General features: G+C 38.8%; 2 protein-coding genes across 2 annotated transcripts in view; one reads left to right on the forward strand and one right to left on the reverse strand.

The window, feature by feature from the left end:
• Positions 1-14382, forward strand: part of CRB1 (crumbs cell polarity complex component 1) — a 92193-nt gene extending 77811 nt beyond the window's left edge. Inside the window, exon 12 of the mRNA XM_042819750.1 lies at positions 9741-14382. Coding sequence (XP_042675684.1) covers positions 9741-9953 — 213 coding nt within the window. The 3' untranslated portion in view covers positions 9954-14382. The remainder of the gene's footprint in view (positions 1-9740) is intronic.
• A 5915-nt stretch (positions 14383-20297) lies between these two features.
• Positions 20298-27853, reverse strand: part of DENND1B (DENN domain containing 1B) — a 144322-nt gene continuing 136766 nt past the window's right edge. The window contains exon 22 of the mRNA XM_042818985.1: positions 20298-27772. Within this exon, the coding sequence (XP_042674919.1) occupies positions 27224-27772 (549 nt within the window). The 3' untranslated portion in view covers positions 20298-27223. The remainder of the gene's footprint in view (positions 27773-27853) is intronic.

Genomic DNA, 27853 nt, shown 5'->3' on the forward strand with positions numbered 1-27853 from the left:
AAGTCACATGTTGGCATTCAGGAATGAATTCCTGAGTACCCCATTTGTACAAACTCCTGGCTATTGCAGTGCTCAAGACAAAACCAATAACTCCTCTGAGCAAGGTGAAGTATGAGAAAGTCTTTAGTTTCAGTAACTCTATGATAGTTTTAAATATCTTTTGCTTATTTCTGAACACGATTAATTCCCCACCTTAAATAACAACGTTGTAGACTTCAAACTGAGCTCAGATGCCTGAGGATGGACAGCAGCACCTGCTCTGTTCCTGGAGAATGTCATATTCTCCTCCAAAATAAACAGTGTACAGGAACAATCCCAGCTTGCAACAGCTCCATAATATTCATTATATTATCAAAAAGACTACCCATCAGACTCTAGCTTTCTTGTTCAGGGCTGTACAAACACCAACATGTGGCAGACAGCCAAAGGTGGAGACCTGGGGGTAAGTCCTAGCCAGACCTCAATTGGTCTTGCTCCTGGTGGGAGTGTTAGGACCAGGGTAGAATGAGAGAGCCCTCATACAGCCATTAGAGCAAGGGGCTCCTGTAGTGAAAAGAGCTTGCATGTGCAGATAAAGGTGAATTTTGATCTGACTCTGCAGACTATATAAAATGCTTACTTTCATCCTGTACTGAGAAACCTACGGATCCAAATTAATCATCTAACTGAAGCAGAGCTGAGTTACTCACAGTCAATATGCCTTATGTTGGAGGACCAGAAATAAATGCAATTAGGTGAGCCAGCATATTTTTTCGTAAGAAGTATGAACTTCGAGAAAATCTTCTGAAAGTGTAGGAAATCTTTGAAGAAAGACATTAACAATGCTGCCATTAAATCCTAGCATATTAGAGTAAATTCGTCTAATGTGAACTACAATGTATTTTCTATCAGTTATCCTTAGGTGGCAGTAAGGTAAAAGCACGGAGCAAAAAACTTAAGAGAAATCTCTAATGTATTTATAGAGACCTCTCCCGCATGTACCGTGCTGGCTATAACATGAAAAGAGACTTCATAAACTTCTTGCACCTTCAGCAGAAATATAAAAAGCAATTACTAGATTAAGCTTCATCCAAATCACGTTCAGTATTGAATGCGGGCAACTATCAGTACAATGACCAGGTATTTCCCTAAGTATGCAGTACTAATCCAAGAGTCCCTAAGATTGGAATTTAAATTCGTGGGGAGAGACAGACTCAAACACTCCTGTCAACAATAAAGTACATGAAAAAGAAAAAAGGCTGTAAGAATATGGTAAATTCACTATCAAACATCTGAATCAAAATTAAAATGAGATTTCAAGGAGTGATTATTGATGTAGAGCTCTACAGATTTTTATAAGAATTTCATTTACATTTTCCAAGTATTGCATCTCTTCCAAAGTCTTCCTTGAATATAAAACGTACTGATGTAAGTCTTCTCTGATCATCATCTAGTAGAAAAAAGAACAAACACTAGGATATAAACATACTAGAAATTTTTATCAAGGAATATCATTAACTAAGTAATGTGACAGTGTCATGTAGCGTGCTAAGGCAAGAATTATGTAGCCAATAAAGGTCTAACTTATACCATTAATATTTACAGTTGGAAGCATGAGATGGCTGCAATCTAAGTGCTGCACCCAACAAAGGCTTGTTGTTGACTTGATACCTTCTTGTCTGACAGTGTGAAACACTCACATAGCTACTAACTTCATCACCACTTGACAGCACAATATTAATGCTAGGTAGCAACACATGGCTGTTTTGCAGAAGCTTAGCACCAAATAGGAGAAAGAAATTCATCAAACGCTCAGGAGATCGTAGGCCTAGCTGTGCAGCAGAAAAGTAGAGATGAAGAGTAACTGGAAATTATCAACTATAACAGTAATCCTCACTCTGTTTCTGCTTCACTGCACTCCATTGACCCCATTACTGTGCACCATTGGACAGAGTAGTTTCTTATTCCCATAGAAAGTGGGAAGAGGTAAGTCTGCCAAGTTCAGCACAAGTTGCACCAGTTCCTCCCAAGAGCTAGGAGTCAGGTTAGATGATCTTGCTTCACATCACAGCAGTTGGGTCCAGAACCCATGGCAGGTGGCTGCCCTGTGTGAGACACTATTCTTTGACAGTTGCTAAGTGGTGATGATCATAAGGATCTGATTTCAGAAATAAAAGAGCATCTGCCACTAGCTTTGCTCATTAAAGAAGAGATCTTTTACCTCAGCTGTTGTGAGCTGAGAAGCAGGGGTTCTGAGGAAGTAGTTCTGTGTTTGCAATTCACATTCTGCAAATCCATTAAAGTTAACTGAAGTCAATAATGCAGAACACAACCGAATCATGCCTAGTCAAAACAACAACCTCACCTCTTTTCCCCTAGAACTGTCCTGCTCTCATCTTCAGCACTGTAGCATCTTTTCTTATTCTTCTCCAGCTTTTGGGTCCCCTTCACCCACCTCACACTCTTATGACAGCAGGCACAGTCCCCAAAAAGCCACTACTGCTCATAGTTCCAAATCTCTTTTCAGGAGTCATTTCTACTGTGGCAACTGTATGGATGCAGTAAACTCAAACCAGATAGATGCAGGACAGTGACAGAAAGTTACTGCTTTCTGCAATAGCCTTTTGATTTTAAATATTATCCTAGTCCTCCTTGCGAGATGCTTGCCTGGTAAAGCTTTAGTCCATCATCAAGATTTATCTGTATAGAATCTACTGTCTTGAAGCTGTAATGCAGATAATCCCCTATGGAGAAACAACACCTGATATACTTCACTGTTAACTATGTAGAAAAATAATTATATATTATACTCCAAAGCATTTCCCAAGCTGGAAAGGGATGTTGCCCCCCAGAGACTGATATCTTCACAAAAACACTGTCATAGTATTTGTCTAGTCTGCCATTTAGCAGCTTTGGGACAAACTCCTCCTCAGCGAGATTTGCCTGGATTTACACCAGCTATAGATTTTCCCTCCTATGCTTTCAGACGGCAGCAGATGGCTAAGTTTCTGCACCAGAGGCTGTCAATAGAATTTTAAAAGGCATCTCATAACAACACATTGGAGCTGCACATTTAATCTGTGCTGCACCAGCAATATGATCTTAAAAAGAGCTGGAGTACACTTACAAAATTAGCACTGTCAATTGCTGCAGAAATGTTATCAGGGAGTCTTCTGAAAGCCCACAGCTTAATGACAGCTTACCTCCCAAACTGCCAGCCAAATCACTTCTCTGTGTGTAACCAATGCTCAGATGTCTAAGAGAAAAGGCATTTAATACTGTCTCACATGATGCTGATCCACCAAAATATCTAACGGAGATTTTAAGGAGCTGCTTAGGCACTTAAAGGTTTTCTTGGGTCCGTAGCTGAGCTCACATAAAGTACAGTGGTAGAAAAAGAAGTATTATTTCTTCTACCTAAGACAGACCATCTCAGACCTTTTAAAGACTATCATTTTTGAGCCTGGGCCACCTCCATTAAACAGTTGATATGCACCAGGCATCAATACTCCAAGGAGTGAAAAGAAAACGCAATTACTATACATAGTCTGTTGTTATGAGCTAGATTCCTAAAAGTAGGCATTTGAGTTTGAAAAGCTATATCCAAAAAGCTAATACTATATACAGAGCTACCACGGCCATTTGTGATAGCATCTGTGTAGAGAGTGAGTTGTTTTGGTCTAAATGCAGCATGGTCTCTATGTGATCCAGAAATGATCTTGCAGTCTGATGTGAAAAGGAGGAGGTCTCTGCATGCTGATCAGACTGTAAGATCAAGGCCCGTGTGATACCCTTGTTTTAATCAAAGGCTACTTTACAATTAGTTGCAATGTTTTTGAAATCTCCACCATCACTTTCCAATTTCTTGTTCCACTATAACTAGAACAAGCTTCCTCAGTACATTCTGTAGAGTCACAGCAGTGAGACTTCACGTGTCAGGAGGGAGGCTGTCAGAATTTCTTAGGAGGCACATAAATCCCTGTGAGTGAAGCTAAATCACAGATTTCAATCATCTCTAGCTTCTTCATTTTCTCACAGGACACCAAAGAAGCAATTATTCCTTAATAAAACTGATTGCATTTTTTCCTGATCCATAACTGCACAATCCAGATGATCAATTTATCATTGCAGCTGCTAAAACTAATTCTCTCTACTTTCGTGCCTTGATTTCATGAAGAGATGTCAGCCAACTAAAAGCTGACATTTTCCAGGAAGGAATTCATTCAGTCTGTCATATTTCAAATAAGACAAACCACTCAAACTACACTCCATAAGCAGATGTATAATAAATAAATAGGTGTTTGTGGGTTTTTGTTTTCAGACATAAATATCCACCTGAAAATGAAGAAATAAAATTTAAAAAGTTACTTACCTACAAACATTCATCTTCAGGGTGGGCTGTCTGTACTGTGGATCTTCTGTATATGTCCAGGTTGCTCATCCAGGTTTTATATTCAGAAATGGCTGTTCAATTACAAATAAAACTTGGGGATCTCGTTCAGGCCCTCCAGCAACGGAATTGCATTTTCCTGCAAAAAATATCTCAGATGCTGAAAGCAGAAAAAACAACAATCTATGAAAATTCAAGACTTTCTAGAAGTCTATGTACAGCATAGATTTTCAGAGGACTACAGTGATATGTGCGGGATGACAGGACGGTCTTCTCTTGGTGGATGTGCAGAGGGAGAAAATCCCAAGATCTGGAGAGAAAGTTATAGTCTCCTTGGGTTACCTTGCATGATGCAGGTATAATCTGCATGCAGAAGGCAGAGCTAAATGCAACCAAGCACATGGGACATGTGGGCAGCTTTATCTGGAGCTATGAGGCAGCTGGTTTCAGAGAGAAGCAGTCACACCTTTAAGCAATGACTCCAAGTCTGAATCTGTGCCTTCTATAAACAGCCTTCCTGTTCTTTCTGTTTGCTTTCATAAGGAAAGCAAAATTAGCAAGGAATTCTTCAGCAGTGTTTCTGGGTCAGTTTTCTTATCAAATAATCCTGAAGCCTGTTAGGCATCAGTTTTAAAGCAAATCAAATATTACAGGTTTAAAGAAAATAACTTTCTTCACATGGAAAATAATGGCTATCTAATATGATGGCCATAGAAAATGCATTTTTGAGGCTGATAAGATAAGCTGAAGTAAAGTGGGCAGAAGGAAAAGGAGTTGGAAGAAGTGGCCTCACCAGTGATAAACAGTGGAAGATCAGCCAAAGTGCACCACAAACACTCTAGATGCTGCCACCTATGTTACCAAAGGTACAGAATTATTCACATACCTGGCCAATAACAGTTACAAGCACACTCAACTGAGATGAATGCCCGCATGGACAGCAGCACAAAGAAAGCCAGGATAAAGAGGATAAAACTGTTAAAGGAAGTAGTTAATGGGTATTAATTTAAAAATTAGAATTGAAAAATAGTTTGTCATTCCCAATGGCCAGTGCGGTGTTTGGCTTAACTAAACATGAACTTCTTGTTTCTGTGTCCAAAATTTATTGGTTCAATTTTGTAGCCTAACAATCAGGACAGCACAGCTCACAAGACACAGTGGCTCGCGCTTAGCATAGACAGAACAGATACTTCTAACGTGATGCTAGGCAGAATACTAGGTACTTGCTTGTGCAACTGGAAAGCAAATAATGGAAAAGCAGTCTGAATGCATCATTTAAAGTATTTAAATTGGAAGAAAGTCAATCTATGGATTTAAAGTCACTTTACAGCTCTTGAAAAATTGTAGTCCCCCAAGCTGAGGTTATCGATGCATCTTATTATATGACTCATTGGATTTCTTCTAGAGCTACTGGGTTTCTTATATGAAATCAACCTTGAACAGAATTATTTGCTGATAAGGTGATTGTAAACCCTCACTGAAACAAATTCAGCATATCTGTGGGCTTTCTAAGAGTCATAATGGCTTTTTTTTGGCTACGCATTATTATCCCTATATACTTCCAAAACCTTTCAAAGTAGTTCTGACATGGGCTAATATGATTCAAGCCAATCATAAAGTAACCCTAATTACTTTAGCAAAAGGTTTTGATCTGGGAGCAGTAAATCTGGATGTCTTCAATCAGATGTTTTTACTGCAAATGAAGTGATAACCTCATGGCTGGTGTCAGGACTTGAGATCTGGAGACTTTGCTAGTGAGAGCTCTACTGCACACAAGCAATTGCAGAATTCCCAGAAAGCACCAAATGTGCCAGAGAAGGGAATTCTCAAGGCTGGCATTTCCCATGTTCTAAAATTTTTGATGATGTCTCTGTCTTGTAAAGCATCCAGAATCCATGCTGGAATGAGGCTGAGTAATTCTTAATGCCCAGCAGCAGACACACATCTGCTTTCAGTGCACAATGCACCATTCCTTTTACAGCCTGAAGACGCATAGCGGTGGCCCCAGTCACACTTCCTATGCCAAGCTCATGCACACATCACAGTGTCCCAAGCATCTTGTGCTATTTCACTTAGACATGAAGGAGTTGCTTCTTTGGCAGCACAGCTCTCTCCTCCCTCCCTGGCTCTGGCTCAGCACTTGTGTCTGGGACCATAATTCTCATCCCCCATACAGCAAGCAGTATTAAACTGGCTAAGTCATGCTGATATAAAACACACAAGAGGAAGAGGCACTGTGTATTTTGCTGGTTCCCTTGTGCTATTCCACTTGCCTTTGACATTTGGCACATGTGGAAACATTCATAAATATAGCAAATCTCCAACGTTTCACTCATAAAATAACTGTTTGGTAGACAACTTGTTTAAAGATAACCACACATACATGAGATTGGTATGTGCTACTGAGCTTTGACTCATGAACTGGGCATTTTTTATCCAAACAGTTCATCTGCAAAACAAGTCAAGGAACAAGCTTAATAATCAGCCTACCACAATCATCAAATGAAAATATCAGCACTACAGTGGAGTTTAACTGTATCAAATCATTTTATCTAAATACTCAAAATAACTTTGATTAAGCAATTTAAAAACTTAAATAGTGGATAAACTTTAAAATGAAATCAACAGTAAAAAAACAAAACAAAGCCAACACCTGTTTTTTCTTAAACTTCTTTTGTTTAGAAATTTTTCCATAATAGATTCACCTTACTTTTGCTGACATCCAAAACATATAGAACATGCTACATAAAATACCCTAGAGAGAAGCAAATTGGCCTTCTACTGTTAGCCAACTTAATTTTATTGGTATTACAATGACACAGGATGCCATCTTACCATCTGTATCCATGGCCGTTAAGGATACAGCTTTTACTAACAGGAACTATAGAGAGAGAGCAGGTGAGCTCACAACTGTCATTCATTGGTTACCTTTTAACAAGACTCATAGCATCACTCAAGTTGAAAGAACCCTCAAGAGATCTTAGCAGCAATTTGTTTCTAAAAAAACTGCTCAGTACATTATTCTTTTGGTGATCACCACCAAACACTGTGATGAGCAGATCCTTGAGCTATCAGAGACAGAGCTTGCCTGATGCTTTCTCCAGACAATTCAGTTCATCTCCCAAATTAATTGTTCAGCCATCAGTTACTACAGAAGCAGTTGATTTTGGCGGGACCAGACTTCAGAGCCTTCAGACAACTCTCCTATCAGTTCCCTGCTTTCCTAAGGGGTCTACCTACATTGTACACTTGGGCAGTGATCTGCAGGCTGATAAACCAAGGTGCAGAACTTGGACAGTAGATTTTTTGGATTAGTAGAAGCTATCCAAATGAATGCATAAAGGTCAACTTCTTCGTATTTGGAAATTAGAAGCAACATTAACACAGAAATAAGGTTAGACTGTGTACCTGATTATTTTAAAAGAAAAACAAAACAAAACAAACAAACAAAACCCACCTCAAAATATTTTATTCAGTGGAGCATGTTATTTTATTTCTAACATACTGGCTCAAGAGGAAGAATTTTGTCCAGCTAGTTATAGGCAATATGTGCACTTCTCAGTAATTTTTTCAAGTTCAAATCACTCACAGATCAACCCAAATGCAATGAACTCAACATAAATGAAACAACAGGAATGAGGATCATACAGTCTAACAGAGCAGAGAAATTCTCATATCTCGAACATACCTGCAGCATAATTTCAGAATGAAACATTCTCAATTTGGTACAGTTTAAAGAACAAATATGTTTAATGTCTCCTTCTTTTAGGACCGGATTCATGTGATCTGTCACTTGCACTGAATTATTTCTGTTGCAAAAAATGTTTTTAAAATCATTGGAAATGTATATGGAGTCATCAAGGACAGAGGAAAATAATAGCCCAACTGGTCATGTATTCCCTAGAGAGATTCCCGGAGCCAAACTTGCTTTCATTGTTACAGCAGGACCTTTTACATCAGCATGGAGGTGGAGAGAAAAGAGGCAGGATTGTTTTATGGTTCATCCTCTGGCATTGCTGACCTGAGCAGCATGAGCTCTAGCACTGCACACAGGGCACTGCCACACAAACAGCACTATCGACGGTGGGTCCGTCACTGAACATACATTCTCATTCCTAGGACAGAAATGGCACTTCCTTAGAAATGACGAGTAAGAAGGTCACTGCAATATCCTGAAACATGCTGTATCTCACTGGAAAATGGGCTTTGACCTGCTATTTTCTATTTCTAAATATTTGGGGATTTGAAAGTTCAGCCTCAAGCACACATTTATCTATGGCAGTTCAGCTGTCACTTGTAATACAAATCACAGAATGATAGATAGCAGAATCTACCCAGAAGTTCCATTCCTTCCAGGGTTATTCTGTCCACAGTGACCACTTAGCTACATCATCTGCATCTCTTCACTGGCTTTCCTCACCACAAACTATTTTTTTATAAACTAAAACCACATATGTAGATGTATATATATAACATTCATCTTCTATAAAATTTATCTGGTCTTAAACATTTTAGCTGGCAGATTTGTTTATGCGCGCTGTACCTTCTGACATTATCACATTTCCTACTGCCACATGAAAACAGAAAAAAAGACATAGCATCCTTACATTCATCTTATGCTGTACTGCCTGTGTTTCTGTAGACTTAGCTGCAAAGCGTATGTGCAGAAGAAGGGCTGGATGAATATTTGAAAACATTTGTGAGGATATACTGATATTCATTTCTCACTGAATAGATTTCAGCTGTGCTCATGTGCAGTCTCTATGTGCTTATTTCCAGCAAACATGCTAGTAGAAAAATTTACTGGCAGGAATAGCTGTATAATAGTTACAGTTTACACAAATATTTACAGTAAGCAAATTTTCTATATGCAAGTATTCACAGAAAGTTGACTTCTCCAGCAGGAGAAACAGGAGTGGGACTGTCTGTATAGCCAGCCAGAGTAGCTCATGTTTAACTCACAGTACTGAAAACTAGTAGTAATATATTCAGAGCAAAAGAAGGAAGATGAATTACTATTGAAGTGATTACATGATTTCTGAGTTACTTCTAAAGTCCACAAAACTGTAGCTCATAGACTATTTTCAAGCAGGAAGCTATCAAATGAAATGGGTCATTATGCTAAAATTCATCCAGTCCTGCCTTGTATGTTAAATACCCCATGATGTGTGTGTAATTTTCCGGAGTCCAATGAACAAAAACTGGAGAGGCTAATTTACTTATCTTTCAATAAATGGTGCTTCAGCAGTAGCTTCTTTATGCAGAGTTCTAGCCATAGAACGGTCTTTGTTTTCCTTCCACGGTAGTAGCTCAAGTGTGCCTCAGTACTCTCTTGACATAAATTATATTGCAATTATTTCAATCCTTCCAGTTGACAACTGACTTGATCTCCAACATATTCACCTCCCTTGGCTCAGTAACGCTGGCTTTATTGATCCTCTTCTTGGCAGTTGTGGTTTCAGTCATTGCTGCCAATAAAAGGTCGACCCAAGGAACCTACAGCCCCAGCCGGCAGGAGAAGGACGGCGCCCGCGTTGAGATGTGGAGCATTGTACAGCCACCGCCAGTAGAGAGACTCATTTAGGGGAAGGCTCTCCTCCATCTTGGAAGATGAATGGAAGTGGACAATGTACACAAGATAGATATGTTCATTTGCATTCTACTACTGGGAGCACCTGTTGTAAAAACTACAGTGACTTGGAACTTTGAATAATTTCCTTTTAAGTTCAGTAACATTTAAAATGTTCTAGCATTTAAGTGAACCAATGCCATTTATCACTATTTTGGGACATTTTTTCAAAGGACAATTTTTATTTGCACTGGAAACTTCCGCCTTGGTAATCTGCAGTAGGCATTACAGACAGTAATGGCTTCTGTGAAACTCGTAAGTGCCTGTCTCAGACTCAAAATGAGGAACAGTTTCTTGTTTGTGTTTTGCTTTGCCTGCCTAGCAATCACTGCTGCAGAAGACAATGCAGACCCTAATCAATAAAGTCATAATTTTGTTCTTAAAGGGTTTATCACCATAACTGTGTTTCAACATATATGTTGATCAGGGATTAAAAGGAAGCTTGCAAAAACTCTCCAAAATAAGTGTTTCCCATTTGGTTGGTTTTCTTTCCTTCAATTCTATCATTTTCTCTGCTGCCACTCTACCTTCTGCTGAAAAGAATTTCACTTAACCTCTCTGACAAATCCATGTTTCTCTGAATATAAAGGGTATCTCTTAAAATATCCAGCAGACAGAATCTGACCTTACAGAGGACATAAAACCAAAACATCCTAAACAAATTCTGCAAATCTAAATACTGCCATTTTCCCATTATGATATTACTTGATGCGTCATTTTATAAAATGATTGTATCTCATCTTGCCAACATCCTTTGGCTGCCAAAAAGGCAAGTGTGCTCAAAAAGTTTTCCAAAGCTTACAGAAAATACAAGCAGCAGCTTATAGGCAACACACTTACTTAGAAATGAAAGAGTGACTCAGCTCTGAAAACAGCCTTGGTGATTCTCATGGAGTTCAGACTTTCATGTTAACAAGGGAAAATAAATTTTTGTGCCTGAACGTTCCTCTTTTGAGACAGCAATAATACCACTGTAATCCTTGGTAGCAAAATGATTACAACTGCTTGTTGAAAAAGAAACAAATATGTAAAAAGGAGTGGAATAACTGCAAATGTTTGGAAAATATATTGTAATGAAAGAGTCTTGAAAATCTTCAAGAGCATTTAATGATTCGTGGTAGAGAGGAAAGAATGTGCCAAAAATACAATCAGGTTAAGGTTTTCCTGATCTGTAGAGGCAGATAACAGTAACTCATCCAGCCAACTTTCACATGTAGTGAAAAAATTAAAGCAATAAGACATGGCTCCCACACAAATTGAGCCAACAATGAAGAAGCAACAGAGTGGAAACTTCTTTATGGAATTTGTCCTTTCTGCAGCTCAGGTTATCTGTTCCTGCCATTATAAAACATTCCAGGAGTTGCATAATAGAGCACACATACTCAGCATCCAAGAGTTTAAGTGATTGTTTTAACTAATGATCAACTCATAATACATTTTGAATCAACCTCTCTGGGGACTACAGAATATCAATGTCAATCACATTTACTTCCTTATTAGCTCTGATCAGTAACTCTGACAATAAGCACATTCTGGATTTCTGCAGTCTTTCAAAACAAGGCACTATAGTAAAATGAGAGTGGATGGTGGGATTCAAATTGAGTGAGAAGAACAGGGTGCTAAGGTTGGAATGACATGACAGCATGAATGCACAACAGATTTTACTTGAGTCCAGTTTACAGCTTTACTATTGAAGCTTATGATTTTGAATGCAAGCACTGCTGTATAACTGCAGTTTAAATCCACAGTGCAAATAGCAACTAAGTAAAGAAAGAAAGTCAACAAAAGTTAACAAAATAGTTTATAAGTTAACAAAAAATATCATGGTAAAAGAGAGAGATTCAAGGAAGTTCTTTTGAAATATGGCGTTATATAAGAATGGCTGCAAATCTTTTAGTCAAAAATCAGCCCAGCATTTTCCCACTACTAAGGAATAATAAGGAATGCTATAAAGTTTGTGCAGCATTATCATTTCTTGAAGTGGATATATATTTGAAAAAAGAAGAGCTGGACTCTAAGAGTATACAACAAGAAAGACAGCAAAGAACTATGTTTGAGGATGTGTAGTGAAGCGGGAATATTTTGTACAGATACTTACACGTGTGATTGAAGCTCACCAAAAAAAGCTACAAGGGATACAAAGTCAAAGCAACTTTCCAGATGGTGAAGATGCATCATAAGCTGTGGGAACAAGAGTGTGAAAAAGAAGGGGAAAAAAGAGATGGAAGGGTCTGAGGAGAGAGCGCTTGGAAAGTGAGGGGGAATCTAGAAGTAGGAATTGGGAGCAAAGAGCAGCAGTGGCTTTGGAACAGTAAGGCAGATGCACAGAATGTGCTTCCACATATTTGCTTTATATTCCTGAATTTCTGTTCAATGATAATGGCTGTATAGGCTAAAAGGAGGAAAAAAAATGATAAAGATTTTCAAGTGAATAGCAGAGATGGGAAAAGAAAATAGAAGTGAAAGCAGTGGAGGGATGTAATGAAGATCTAACTTTGAAATCAACCCTTCTTTGAGCAGGAGGTTAGAGTAGATGACCTCAAGAGGCTTCTTCCAGCCTAAATTGTTACACAATTCAAAGAAAAAGGACAACAGAGAGAAAGCAGCTGAAGATGGAGGTCAGTCTGCATGAAGAGCTAATGTGAAGGAAAGCGTTATTGTTCACAGTGAAAGACACAGCAAGGAGGAGGAAGTGGCTGGAAACTCATTCTGCTCTGCTCAGTGGATGGACTTTCTGGATGAAATCTTGAAAACAGTGGGAAAACAATCTGTAATAACACATTCAGGAAAGCGTTATCACACAGAGAATCTCCAGGGCTGAGAAAGATACGCAGCAAAGGGTACAGGGAGGGGAAGAGAAGGAAGATGAAAGCCTGAAGAGTTTTCATAAAGACCAAAGAGAGTTCTGGAGAAATACATTACAAAAGAATTTAAAAAGCACAAAAATTGGAAAATTCTCACCGTGGAACATGAACGTGGTTTGTAGAAGGAAAATCAAGAAGGGAGAAAGCAAGAGGAAAAACCCTTAAACTAGGATTTGAATAAGTCAGGTGTGACTGACGTCTGTCTCAGTGGAGGGGAAATAGTGAAAATGGGAATGATGAAAATTTTTGCAGAAGTAAGAGGAAAAAGGGAATGAAAGCAGATGACACTTGAGGAAAGTGAAGGCAAAAGCTGGATCACAGTCTTTCCAGTACAACAAGGGTAAAGCTGGGCGTTCGTTACAGTGAGGTCATGGAAGAGGGATGGAGAGGTTGATGGAGAGTCAGGAAATGAGATCTACCCAGTAAGGCAGATCTATGTAGGATAAATTAGAAGGAGTGACTTCTATTGAAAGTGGAAATTAAAATGTGAAATTAATTGTTATTTATGATCTTAAGAGAAACAAACAAGAAAAAGCCCCAGCAGCACAAATTCTGTTCTAAATGTACTTTTTGAAAAACTGAATTAGAGAACAGCACTCCAAGAAGGGCAGGGAGTCAGACTCTGCAGTTGGAAAAGTCTCACAGCACCTGGAGAAGCAGAAAAAAAATCCCAAAGCTGTGGCTACTTAGCAAGCTGGAGTGACAACAGTGAAAAAGCCTGACCCTTTTGGGCCACATTTCAGCCAAGAAACAACAGTTAAAACAAAGGGGAATATACCACAGAGAGTGTCTAATAGAATTTTTGCTGAAATTTCAACCAAGGATTAAGCAGGTGCCAAGCTATTTACTGCTTCTCAGTCTGGGTGTATATTAAAATACATAGTGAAGCACACAAGGAGGAGCAATAACATCTAAGAGTCATTGAGAGCACCTGCAACTCCACATAAAGACCTAAAGTATTTCGAGATTTTCTAAATATCTCTATTTGATTCAAAAGGCATAAGTAAAAGAACTTGTTCATAATCACTTGCAGCCTATCCATTCAGGAAACAAATGCATAACATGGTCCCAAACCTTACACATTTTAATTTTCTCTTTATGTCTACCAGTCTTTTGTAAAGGAAAAGGTGCTAAATTAAAGCATGTGACCTGCTCTGTGCCATGTCCCTCTGAAGATGCACAGAAGCATGGAGAGAATTAAGCAACTGACTCCTCCCTTCTTTCACAGTCCCTCCTGTTTCCTCTTCAAAAGCTGTGACACCCAGCCTGTGAAGCAGCAAGGAGAGCCTTCAGACAGTTAGAGGAAAGTTTATGTTAGAAAGAATATAAATACTGTGGCTGCAATTTGGCCAGCTACAAATGATCACTGTGTATTATTATGTTATGTGCCTTCTCTCCATTTTATGTAAAATTAACTGTTCCTTCTCCACGTGTACATAGTATATTTATAGCTTAGGTGGTGTATATTACTACGTTCTGTGTACAATATAAAAATGACTAATAAATAAGGATTATATTGAGCCCCACGTGACCTATATTTTTTGTTTTATGAGTTTATTTAATCACGTACTTACAAAGGAAATTATTCTCACACCAGGACTATATTTGCAATTTTTAAAGTTCAATTTGCAGTTTGGAATCAAGTGATCAAGAAATATTTTCCCTACACAGAAATGAGGTGAACGTGCTTTGTGTCTCAGAGAACAGGAACTGCCCCCATTCTGTGTCGGCATCTGCACCACTGCCAGCATTGTGTTCATCCCAGGAAGAGGCACTGTGCCACAGCCCAGGGTGGCATGGATCAAAACAGCTTGCACAGAGCTAATTTACACAAGCCAAGATTCTCGTGCTCTGGGTTTTGTTGTTTCTTTTTTCTTGCTGTACTTCAAGCTCCCCTGCATCCAAACCTGCAGTGGCCCCAATTGCTCTGCTCTGTTCTATGAGCTATGTTACACACCACTACTTGTTTATAACTAACTGAAATAATATTTTGTTCTTCAGAAGTTTGAATAAAACTATACTTTTGTTCAAATGCACAAGTTATTGTGAGAGTGAGTACTCAAGTACGTCAAGTCGAGAAGTTTAAATCAGCAGTACTCCTTAAAGCCTGAACTGGAGAAACTCTCAAAGCTAATGTTCGTGCTTTGCCAATATTTTAGTAGCTGGACACAGAAAAACTTTGCTCTCCCAAGCAATTAACACTGTCAGCCGTAACTGAGCCTGCAGGCTTTTACAGAGGAAGCATTGCTTTTCTGTACTTTCTTGAAAACGAACGCTAACACCAAGTGAAGTGGTGCTGAAGTCTGGCTAGTGACTGTTGCTCAAACAGACGCTATTTGATAATGAACATAATCAAAGTTACAGTTTTAATTAAAGAACATAAGTGATACACTTTTAAAACAACCTTAATAGTGCAGGCCCACAGCAGAAAGCTTGTCTTCAGAGAGGAGGCAGCCAAGTCTTTTTTCCAGCCAAAAATTTCTGAGCTGTGTTTTGTATAACTTAAGCCCCAAGTCTCTTACAAGTCTCAGGGCAGGACAAGTCTTACATTTGTGGTGTCACATAATGTCAGGAATCACAAATTGGAGAATTTTGGTGAAGTTCCTTTTCCTATTCTATTCAGTCACCTCACAGCTAAGGAAAACTGACTCCTTTGAAAACAACTTGAAACCAGAGACGTCGTAAGTCAATAAAGTCAAACGAGGAGTAGCTGCCAACGCTGAAATTTTGCCTATTGCAAAACATCACAGATGGATGAGTGGATGGGGCTTTCCTGCCACAATGAAGCACGCGTAGGCTTCAAACTACAGGCATGTGTAAAGATAGAGCAAAACCTAACATTTATAAAACATACATCTGGTGTGTATTTACAGGGAGCAGAGTAAGGTCTTGTTGAAATTGCACACATGAATTTGATGTGGATAATGTCTGATACCCTACGCCTCACAGTAAAAGCATGCTTTAACCTAAGCCCCTCCATCTATAATGCATGCCATGAGGTGCGAAGGCCTCTTGCACATAGAAAAGTCAGAGTATGAATTATGAATCGAGGCACAGGTGGAGTCCTAAAGGCCAAACAGAGTTCTCACCTCAGTGGTGATTTTTTCTGGGTTTAGGTTCTTTCAAATTATATTTATGGAATAAAAATGTATTGGCGATTTTATACTGTAACCAATTTGAGCAACTTTTGGTTGTATTTTTGGTTGGTTTCACAGAAGTTGCTTTTCAGTTCTCTTTTTATTGGGCTGAAGGTTTTCTTTCCCTGAGATTGTTTGGCAAAGCTATTATATTTATCAGCAGTTCATCTAACGGTGTCAGATACCAGCAAGACTGGCACGTCCCAGTCATAACTTTAAATCATCTTTTTTGATCACAGAAAAACTACACAGGCCTTCATCTGGTTTTACGCTCTTCACGGTGCTGTTTAAAGCATGACATTTTTCTTAGCTCAATATTGTGCATGACCTTTCCGATTTCCCCCGTAGTTTCAGCAAAAGCGCAATTTTCATTGGCATGTATTGTAATAAATAGCGATGACAAAAATGTGTGTTTCCAATTTAAAGCCACTTAGTTTCATTTGGCACCTGGTGCTCGGCTTTACATTGCGATAGAAATTCAAAAACGTTGACAGCAACATAGGCATGGGAGGAGTGGGAGCAGACCGACATGGTGGCTCCATGCGGCCATCTTTGCTCAGTGCACCCACTAGGCCTGCCAGTCTTTCTGTAACTGAGCATGGTGACACCTTCCTTCCTTTAAGCATAAGCCTTTGATGCATAGCTGAACTCAGCAAGCATTTTCAGAATGAGCTGACCCAGCATCATGCATATTCAGTGGGAACCCCAGCAAAAGGAAAGCTGTCAGGGCTTTCTGCTTGAGAACTGTGCCCGAAAGGGAAGATGCAGATCTGTCCTTTAGCTATGCTACTCTGTATTATGGCCCATTGCCAGCAAAAGTGAATAAACCAGCCCGAGCCAAGATCATCCCAGTCCAAAACTATGGGTAATGGTGGATACCGTCCAGGAAAATACATGGCCGTACCCAGGATCTGCACTGACATGATCAGGTCCTATTTGTCACTCATACCTGAGACGAATTTTTCTAATATAGTCTGAGATCTAGAAATGGATTTTCAAATTTTCCAACACCAGGGAGAAAAGAAATAAGGAGAAAATAAACCAATTACACAAGTACTGGTCTGTTGACATTTAAAATGAGACAATGATGAGCATAAAAAATGGTTAAAAAAAAAATATCCTTGGCCAGCAACCCAAAGGACCAAAGACAAATCACAGAATAGGATGCAACTAATTAGGCTGAAATGCCAACAATGTTCAGGGCATCGTTCAAAGTATCCACAGTGTCAGACTGCTGCCATGACCCCCACTTCAAATATGCCAAGGGGAAAAGCAGGAAAGGGCTGAATCAGATAAGTTAAATACAAATATATTAAAATGACATTTTAGCTCTACCTCGCCATTTTAACATTTTCAAAATTGTTAAATAAGCATGTCGCCTTTTCTCAGATCAGGCCAAATGTCAGGCGTTTGTATGTATTATTCAGCTGAACATCTTAAGTACATAATCTTTCCCACTGCTAAACAGGTGGTACTATGTTAGCGGGTAATTTTCTTAAAAGGAACAGTGAATACAGAATTGCTGATGCTACAGAATGTGATATTACTGAATGCAGAGCCAGTGCTAGTAGAGAGCTGAACTGGGGATTGCAGGGATCCGCAATTTTCTACTGTATCTCTGACTGTTAAGGCTCACTGCAAGTCATTTTCACAGTTTCAGAAGTCATCTACCACACTTTAGTTTGAATAATCAAAGTTGAAATTCTTTCTAAAAAAAAAAAAGATCTGGTCTCCACTTTAGCCTTTGACCCACTCAGGCTTCCTATCCTGATGCACACAATCAAGCTTTAGCATGCTCATAACCCAGAAGAGTTTAAATCTGCTCTGCCACCATGTTTTACACTCTCTTGCATTGCCTTCATTAGCACAATTCTCTGCCCTTAGACGGGGCCATGGTCTGCCCCACAGAGCACCCACATAAAAGACATAGAGCTCACATTCCTCCCCCCCCCCGTCCTCTCCCCTCACAGTGCTTGCCCATGTTCATGGCTCTGCAGTAGACTTCTTCACCTGGCACTGTAGATCTCAGCCCGCAATGCTTCTTCATTGCCCAGGCTGCCCTACTGTTCTTCACCATCTTTATCTGCACTCTGCCAGCTGCTCAATCTGGTGCTTCATGGTCATTCTTCAGCCTTTCCACCACATTTTCTCCCTCTCAGCAGCTGATATGCAAGAGGTCAACTGGCCACTTTGATCATGCGACTCCCTCATAACACTCAATACGTCTAACTCAATTTTGTTTTGTTTTTCATGAATGTCTGAACTTCAAGCAGTACTCTCGCACTCATAGATGCACGTGAGCATGCACAAACATTCCTCTTTATCATTCAGGAAACATATTAAGACAAACCAAAGGTGACAAATTTGAAGTTACTTAATGCTGCTATAAAAACACTCACCTTGGGAGTGTGTGAGTTGAGCTCTTCCAGGAACTGTGCATACCTGAAAAACAAACTTCTGTTGACAAACTTCTGTTGTGTTTGGACTATACATGTCCATGATACTGAGTACTTTGTAGGACTTAGCAGTTAAAAATAGATAACGAAGCTGAAAGGAAAAAAAAGCCGGTGTTCAGTAGGTGTTTTTGTAGCCCATGTTTTCCCTTTAGTTTTCAGTATTTTTGTTGGGTTTTGTCCTTGCACTGTTCCCAGACTTGTGACAATTACCTGTGGGTAGACTTGAAAAAGAAAATGAGAGAAGCAGTATGCTGCCAGGACTCTAGCCCTTCAACTTGCAGAAGAAACATGAGATAGGCAGCAATGGAAAGGAAATGATATACAGCCCACAGCATTCTCCAAATGTAGTTCCCAGGCTTCCCTCTAAGAACAAGTACTTGTTTATGTTTTATATAGAATTTGTAACAGGATTTGGGTTTTAAAGCTTAAGAAGGAAGCTGCTGGCTTTCTTTTCTGATTGATGAAAATCTACAGACTGACTCTACTTTCCTTTAGCTGAATACCAGTGAACCCACAACATAACTTCAGGCATTGAAAAGGTTTTGTTGTTGTTACCGCTTGTCACATCAAATAAAAATCTAAATTCATGAATTTGATAAAGTTACTTTTTCTTTTGTGAACACGAAGCTAACACATAATGAGTTTGGGAAAGAAAATGAAATGCTTTGTCTACCATCCTGGTATGGCTGCAGCACTGCTGCATAAATGTATCTTGCAAAAGCTGCCTTTGGAGCATAAGAAGCAGAGAAATCACTAGTGGAGAGAAGCGTTTATGACTTCTTCTCTTAATCCAGTCCCAAACGTGACAGTACTTGGAGCTGCATTTTTCTCCCAAATGCCACAACTCTTCGCATGATACCAACTTTCATATTCGTGGTGGTCGTGTGCAACTTACACCAAAAAGACCTCTGAAGTAGTTCATTTTTCATTGACAGATATCTGGTATAGATTTAGTGACAGGAATAGAGTCCTGCTGCACCATCTGTGTAAAATTTCCCAACTTAGACTGGCTTGTTTTATTACCTGCTCTTCTTCAGTCCTTTGCAATGCTCACTTTTGGAAAAATCGTTACTCCCATTGAAAGCCAGCTGCAAATGCATCCTCAGAGCACTGAGATAACAGACTTTAAAAAGTGGGTAAACGTAACCTGAAAACAGTGATGCACACACATGCTCACTCTGCTTGTTTCTCTCTAGAAAAATTAAGGGCTTTAATTTTTTGTAACTTCCTCCATTGACTTGTAATTTGGATCTCTGAGAAGAAGCTCCTTTACCTCAGCCATCTGCTTTCAGAGCTGAACAAATACGTGGGCACACCTACTGGGAAAATGAAGAAATGACTGAAAGATGTGCCTTGCCTTACCTAGCTGTCACAAATCCTACATTACCATTACAACTCGCATCATCTGCTATCTAGAGGAAGCTGGTTCAAGTCTGGTAGCATGTGTTAAAATCACAGCCTCATTGTTTTCTATGAATGTAACTTGCATTTTTATCAGTTGCAGATTGAGTACATCAGTACTGAAATCACAGCCTTCACGGTTTTTCTGCACAAGACATCAGTTTGCCCTTAACGGTGATTTGCTCTTAATTCAGAAGAGTGAATCACAAACCAATTTTTAAAGGATGCTAAACTGCCGTTAGAATTACAAAGGACATCAGCGTTTCACTTTCACACTGAACTGTACTTAAAATTAGAATACACAATTTTCTCTGCATTTGAGAAACTGAAATAATGGATAAAAGCTTCCAATACAATAAAGTACTTTTCTATTATTCTACATATGTGTTAAGTATGAAAACGCTGTTGATGCTAATCCATCAAACAAGATCACCCAAGTTGTTAAATATCGATAAGTTTTATTTTATAATACAGTGTTGGGCACTTGATGGCAATGTGGACTTCACCAACAACTTCTACTGACAACCATAAACCTGGAAAAAGCCTGCCTCCTCCCCTCCAATTTAAACAAAACCAAACAAACTCACAGCTCTTTTCCTACACATTACACAGTGCACTACTAAGAGTAGTCTAAGGTCTGAAATACGATTCTTGAGATGATTTTGAACAGTAGTCCAGAGGGTGCAAAAGCATGGAATACATTTTTAGGTTGGGTTCCTGTTGTATTAACAGCCAGTGATTAACTAAAACGCTAAACCTGTTAGCATAATGCTGGTTAGGCTTCTTTATGCCTGCAAAATCATTAAAAATGGTCAATAAAACCTCAAAATGCACTGTATTTTATATCATTTCTATAGGTATTAAAAAACATAAGGACATTAACATTGATTTCAAAAGTCACTAATAAAATGTGCTGGAAAAATTAGAAGTGATTGGATATACAATGTGTCTCTTTCCACAATGAGAATTTCTCATCATAACTGAGACGGGTCTTAAAAAAGCAGACAAACACAAACGACCAGTTTGCTAAACATCTAGGCATTTTAAATTTCCTCCTCAAAAACCATAAAGTAACAGATGCAATGCTCTTGTGCATTAGCTGCACCAAGACTAGCTGTTCCACAGTGCTTTATTGCCTCATACAAGTAAATTAATTTAAAGAAGCTCTCCAGGGAAAACCAAAGGTTAAAACAAAATGTACATCAGTATACAAAGATATCAATTTACAGAAAATTAAAAGGATACTGGCAACATTAGTAGATTTTTAAAGTAATGACTTATGGTAATTAGGGATGTCACAAACTAAATTCATAATAACTATCAGGTCATCATCCTGACCTGTCCCCTCATTGGTGCTAATGAAAAGCAGTGCCTAACTCCTTGTTTATTTTTAACAATTATAAGAAAAAGTGATCAAATTAAAGTGATCAAAAAGTGATCAAACTAAAGATTACGAATTCTAATATTTAATCCTATCTCAGCTGAAGTGAATACAGTTTTAAGATTACCCACTTGTACATAAACACTGGCTCAAGCTTTATTATTTCTGTAGAATGTGACATCCATAATTATTCCTGGTCATTGGAAATATACATTTGCCTCATTAGAATATATTCTTCATATTTTTATCTTACAACCATGTTTCAGTGCTACATGTAAGTTTACACATTTTCTAAGAATACAATTTCAAAGACCTGCTTGAAAAGCAGATGTGCACATTCAAAACTACTAAACTACTTTGAAACAAGGAGAAATATTGCACAAAATTCACTGAAGATTTGAAAGTCAACACATTCCCCCTGAAACCAAGTAGCTCCCTTATTTTTAACAGAATGTCAATTCACGTAGAACCATAACAAACTCAATTTTCAAATGCTAATACTGTCACTGGATTCTAAATACTAATATCTTTAGTATTGACCTAGGGAATAGTATAAGTGAATCTGAGTACCCTTTACTATAGTAAAACTGAGGATAACTTTCAGCTGTGTCACCTGCTTCATATTCCAACTCAGCTGAAAATGGCAACCCTGCCAACTACCTGGCCCTCCACACCATGCTGGCCATGTACCTTTCAGGAAACTATTCAGAGGAAGTTAAGCAGCCTCCAGGAAAGTCCTTAATTAAGTACTTTCAGCTGGCCACCAGATGAAACTATGAAACAGACATTACAAAGCAAATCAAGGAAAGTTTTACACATAAATAAATACCATCCCTTTTTCATTCCTTTATTCTCATCCACCCTGAAGAACATGATATGGCCCACACCCTTGGGGTGGGGACAAGGACATATTCTGTCCAGCCCAGATTCTGTTAGCAGGTGAGCAACACTTGGCAGACACACACATCTAATAGCAGCAAAGACGACGTTACAGAAGACAAGTCACACATCCATCCACGCTGGTTTTGCTGGTGCATTCCTACATTCATACTTCAAAGATTCACTGTGGGAGCAGGCAGCTTTTACCACTCTAGGCTTTGCAATAATGAAGCTGCTTACCTCTGACACCATTTTTGGTAGCCCCAGTAATTTAGGCTGAAGTTCTAGCCTAGGCTGCAGTCTAGCCTAGTTCTGGGAGCAAGCTGACTGAAGTCTCACTGCACCTGGACGGAGGGCTGGCACCAAGAGATGAGAAAACATCTCTCTTGGGAATGAGGGGCAGCCCAGTCTCTCCCCGCAGCTGGGGAAGACAGCAATTCAGAGGCTTTCTGCTGGGCAGGGTACCACAGGCAGGATTTCACAGGGGTGCGTTTGCAAAAGGACCTCGCACTGGCACTTTGTTTATTGCATGAAATGTTTCTTCAAATTACATGCATAGAAAAAGGCTTTGAGATGCTCCTGGCAATTTGATTAGACAGTTGCACCGAAGAAAGATTGTTCTGTAGGACTGAATATGACTGATTGGAGGTTGAAAAATGGAAGCTGTTTCAAAAACCTGGCTTAGCTTTCTTTTGCCTAAAACTTTACACAGTTGACAAGAACACAAAGCTGTAACACGCTCATTCTAAAATCCAAAAAGACATCTAAAACAGATTTTTGAGCTCTAAAACATTTCTCTAACAGACTGGGTGAGATTTTCAGAAGCTCCCAGCATGTCTGAAGCTCCATCTGAAATCTGCATTACCATGCCTGAGAGAGCTACTGATGGGATTCTGAGGACCCCATCTTCCACCAAAGAGCAGCACTACCAATGAAATGCTAAATGACAATGAAGATTTCAGTCAAAATGTTATATGAGAACTTCTACAACAACATTTTTTCCTCAAAACAAGTCTAGTTTTAGGAGCCGCATAATCTCCAAGTCTGTGGGATGGGAGAGCACACCACCGCCTTCCCTCTGCATGCATAGAGGGTAGGCAAGAATCACCTTATTGCCCACAGTACTGCTCTTCCCTGTTTTCCACAGGGAAAACTGCGCTGTTTTCCACAGCGTTGCAATGCTATATGCATGGATGGGAAGGCTTTGACTGGGACAACATATTATTATCCATTCCAAGAATCCCAGAGGGGATTTATCCCATAGGCAGAACTATTTTTGCCTGTATGATTCGGTTGGAATCACTACAACTGGATTCTGAAATCTGGATTTCCATAAAGTCCCTCATGGGGACTCCCAGGCTCCGCTTCAGTATCTCACTGGAACAATTCAGCAATCTTTTTCTACCACGTTTTCTTTTTCCCTCAAAACAATACAGCTCATTTCAGGCAGACATCTATGTTCGTACTGTCTGTTTAGGTCAGAAATTTGTTCCTAAGTCTAAGAACACACTACAAAGCTTAACCACATAACCTGATATCTCCCTACAACACGAGGAATGGGAAGCTTTTTGAGATCTTGATGTGTTAGGAAAAAAGAGGACTCTGACAACCACCACAGGAGCTCTGACCAAACAGCATTCAATTCTCACCAGCAGCTGGTGAGGAACACTGATGATTTTCAATGACATTAGAACAATTTCCACAAATAAGAAGCATACAAGTCTAAAACTTGTAAAAAGTACTGGACCTGAACGACTTATCTAAATATAGAACTCAACGTGGTAATAAAAATACTGCATATGTAGCCAATAGACAGCTTTATATTAGCACAAGGACAGAGGAGAAGAGTGTTGAATCAAAAATATTATTTTGGACTTGTGTCTATTTGGTAACTGGTAATGGCATTTCAATAAGGCACAAATACTAGCCTTTTTAAACATCACTGATACTAAGTGGAAAAGATTCTGTAACGTTACACATCTAAAAAGGTACCTACAGTTAAATTCAATGTAGATATATAAGACTGAGATTTTTTAATATCTACAGGGTTCAAAACCAAAAAGACATTCCATTTAGTGACTGTAAGCACCCCGCAAGCTTTATAAATAGTAAGGAAAGAAAGCAGAAACATTTTGATGGCAACTGAAATAAAAAATAATTCTAAGTTAAATTTTATCTCCTATCTATTGTAACTCAGCTGTTTATTTCTTTTTATTTTGTTTTTTTTTCACTCAATGTAACAGCGAATTATTACTGTGATGGATCAATCTTGATCCACTAGCAAGTTTTCAATTTTACTTTCCTTGTAATAACTATGTGAATATTACCAGCCTCATATGGCTTCCATATTTTTTCCTCAAAGGGTGAGAATAGGACAATGTATGTGATAATAGGAGTTCAGTGCCTAACTCTCATGTAAAGTCAGCAGGATTTATTCTATCAGATAGACATTTTTGAAAACCATTTTCTGGCAGCATTCCTGGACCTGCGTGTTTGATTGATTTGAAAGGAACAATGGCCAGAAGTTCTGAAACTTTCCTGCATAAGACATCAATATTATCTTTAATAAACGAAGATAACAAGATCATCTTAGATAGAAGTATGGAGAGAAGCACTGCATTGGATGCAAAAGGCAAATTTTGGAAATTGTGAGGATGTGGATGAGAACAAGTGAGAAATTCTACAAGAACACAGACCTTTGCATAGGTTGTCTTCCCTTAGATGCGTTTAGAAGCACTACATTTGGACAATCTTTAGTACCAGTAAAGAACAATGTCCTCTACTGTGTCATTAATATCACCTCCCAACAAGCATCCATCTATCAAGTTTTCCTGCTGCTCTCATCTGAACAGAACCTGAGTCAAACACTCTGACCTTCCTGGAAAGGTTATAACAAAAATTATTTAATTATTTTAATTTTTAATTATTTAGCTTCTTTTGACTGTGTAAAATATTTTGCTAGATAACATTTGTACATGAAGTTTAAAAATCTATTTCCAGCTTACACAGCATGTTGTTACACATTACCATGAACCAAAGGACAGCGCACAGAGCTCAGCACATTAAACCTCTAACTCAGAAACACTGAGATTCTTCAGCAATACATATTGCAGATGCCCTCAGGAATGCTCATGCTCTAATCAGACGCAGACGTTTCCCTAAGATTTCCACTTTTACAACCTTTTACCTCCCTTGCACTGATTGTATCTGAAGCCTTATCCTCAACAAGTACTGAGTCTCCCCTTCTCCCCAAATGAACCAAAATTTTGGAACACATCATTGAAACTTTTGCTTTAAAGCTTTATGCAGGGATGCCTTTGCAGCTCTTCAGTAAAGCATCAAACGTTGCCTGTCTAATGAGATCAATCCATTCCCTTAGGTCAGCTGCCTTGCAATAAAGCAGTCAAGAAAACCCTTTCCATTTGTGCTGGCTAGAAGGAAAATTCATTCATAAATCTCAGCGTGGAGACTGATATTAAATTTTGCTACAAACTACTAGAAAGATATTAAAGCGCAATCTGATCCAACTCCTGACCTCATTAAGTTGCTCACTCAGGCCTACGCCGAGGCTATGACTAAACATTCGTGCCAAAATGAGAAAGAAAAAAACATTTCTGGCACCAGTTTAGAAGAGCGGGAGAACATTCGTCTCAGGCACAGCTCATTTTAAAACCCGCGTGTTACTTCTGTTAACTGCATCACAAATATCCTTCAAAGCTGACAATGGTAATCTATTGAAACTTGACTTCACACCTTTCCTATGCTGAGCTATCCTGGAAAAAAGAATGCACGTAAGGTAAGATGGAGAGGTAGAGAAAGAAAAGTGGCGAATTCAAAAACAAAAAAAAAAAAAGGGAAGTGAAAATGAGAGTTGCCCCATATAACAGGAGTAATTTTTGGACTTTAAATATGTAAATATTCTTCAGGAATGCTTCCAGAGGAAGACAAATACTTGTTCTAAATACAGTGTGCAGTATGCCCATTTATTCTCTTTCACAAAGTTTGTTAAAAAGATTTTTAGGTGTAGAAAATGGCTAAGATGAAAGTTGGGTATAAGCTGTCTTAGGTTGAATCAGCAATTTTAATTTTCTAGCGTTACATGACTTTCCCAGTGATGAGTATTAATAGTTTAACTAAATATGATTTCCAAGTAACAGCAACTCGAACTACTTTCAGAAAGTACTACGAATCAAAAGAAAATGTTGCAGAAGAGGCACAAATTAGTTTCCAAACAGTAATAGATTGTAGAAAATAACAATAATAATAAAAAAGGAATCTATCAATTCCACTTACACTTTCCTTTCTGAAAATTTGTAGATGAAATAGTCTACGTATGGAAATTGGATAATATGCCTTTAAAGTGTCTTAGTTGTAAACAGAAGTTAATAAACTTCACATTATAATTCAGCACTTCATGTACTTTACAGAAAAGAGAAAAGCACATGCTACCTTTCTGAAATCTGGAAGACAGAGCCACAGTTTAAGTTTGCAGTAAGTTCCAAGTTATAGTCACAAGTGATTCCTCAATCTAAAAAAACCCTTCCTTTTCTCCCTCTTTGCTGAAGAAAATTCTTGTCATGGAGTATCATTATTGCTGTTTTGTACATTTGCATTCATCTTCTAAGATAGTTAAACCTCTTCTCAAAAGATTAAGGCAATTATCATTCACTAAAAGTATTAACATTTGTACATTTCAAACAAATCTAGATTGTTTGGTTCGTTTCCTGCTTAATGGGATTAATACAGTACCTTCAAAACCTGGTTACCTATTAGGTGATAACTTTCCTGCTGCTTAGAGGAAGTAAACGCTAGGAAGCACCATACACCTGCTGTATTTGTAGCACAGAGACTAACTAGTACCTGATTTAAGAGTGCATTTATATATTTAGTTCCATTTTGTGGACCTAACTACAGCCAACAAAAGAACTGGGTAAACATAGAAGCAAATGTCCCAGTGGCAGAAGATGCATACTGAATTGAAGAGAATTGTTTTGTATAATTGAAAATCTCTTATTCCTTTTTCAGATTTTGGTTATCACGCTATATGGAGTCCTGAGTAGTCTCCCTTTAAACTTCTGATGGGAGTAAAATTCCTCTTGTAGTTCTCTTACGTTTTATTTCCACTGCTACTGCTGGATAAGCTATCCTTTGAAATATTTAAACCATAATGAAAAGCAGAATTCAGCTTACATAAAGATACCACTTCCTGAAGAAGCCCTCCCTCATCTGGAGTTTCACTTCCTTCCTTCCTATCTTTCTCCCAAGGGACAAGAATGGATGGATGTTGAGCAAGATTTGCTGCGAGTGGATCTTCTGAGGTATTGCTTAGTGTTTCATTCTGCTTCGCATACTTATAGCCCACTTTGAAACCTTCTAGAGAAGCAAAATGGTCACTTGATCGTACTGGAGATGGGGATGCTATACAGCCACTAGTGGTGTCCATCTTGTCAGTAACAATGGTTTTCTCTCTGTTTTCCTCTTTCAGGTTTGAGAGTGATTCTCTATGGCCACCAGAAGAAACTTGTTTTCTCGGAGATGGAGGGAGTTGTTTCCCATGGAGGACACTGTCATCCTGACCGAGATTCCAGTCTGCTTGGTCATTAGCACTGCTGCACAGTAGGGTCAGGTTGCTCTCACTAGGTGCATTCGACTTGTTCTGAAAGAAAGAATGTGTTTATATTTAATGTCACAAGAAACACTAACACTTATAAAACAGAAATGCTGTAATGGATTTTGT

The sequence above is a fragment of the Centrocercus urophasianus genome, unplaced genomic scaffold (assembly GCF_019232065.1).
Source record: "Centrocercus urophasianus isolate 14NV4802_14NV808 unplaced genomic scaffold, USGS_Curo_1.0 seq_18, whole genome shotgun sequence".
NCBI classification, from domain to species: Eukaryota; Metazoa; Chordata; class Aves; order Galliformes; family Phasianidae; genus Centrocercus; species Centrocercus urophasianus.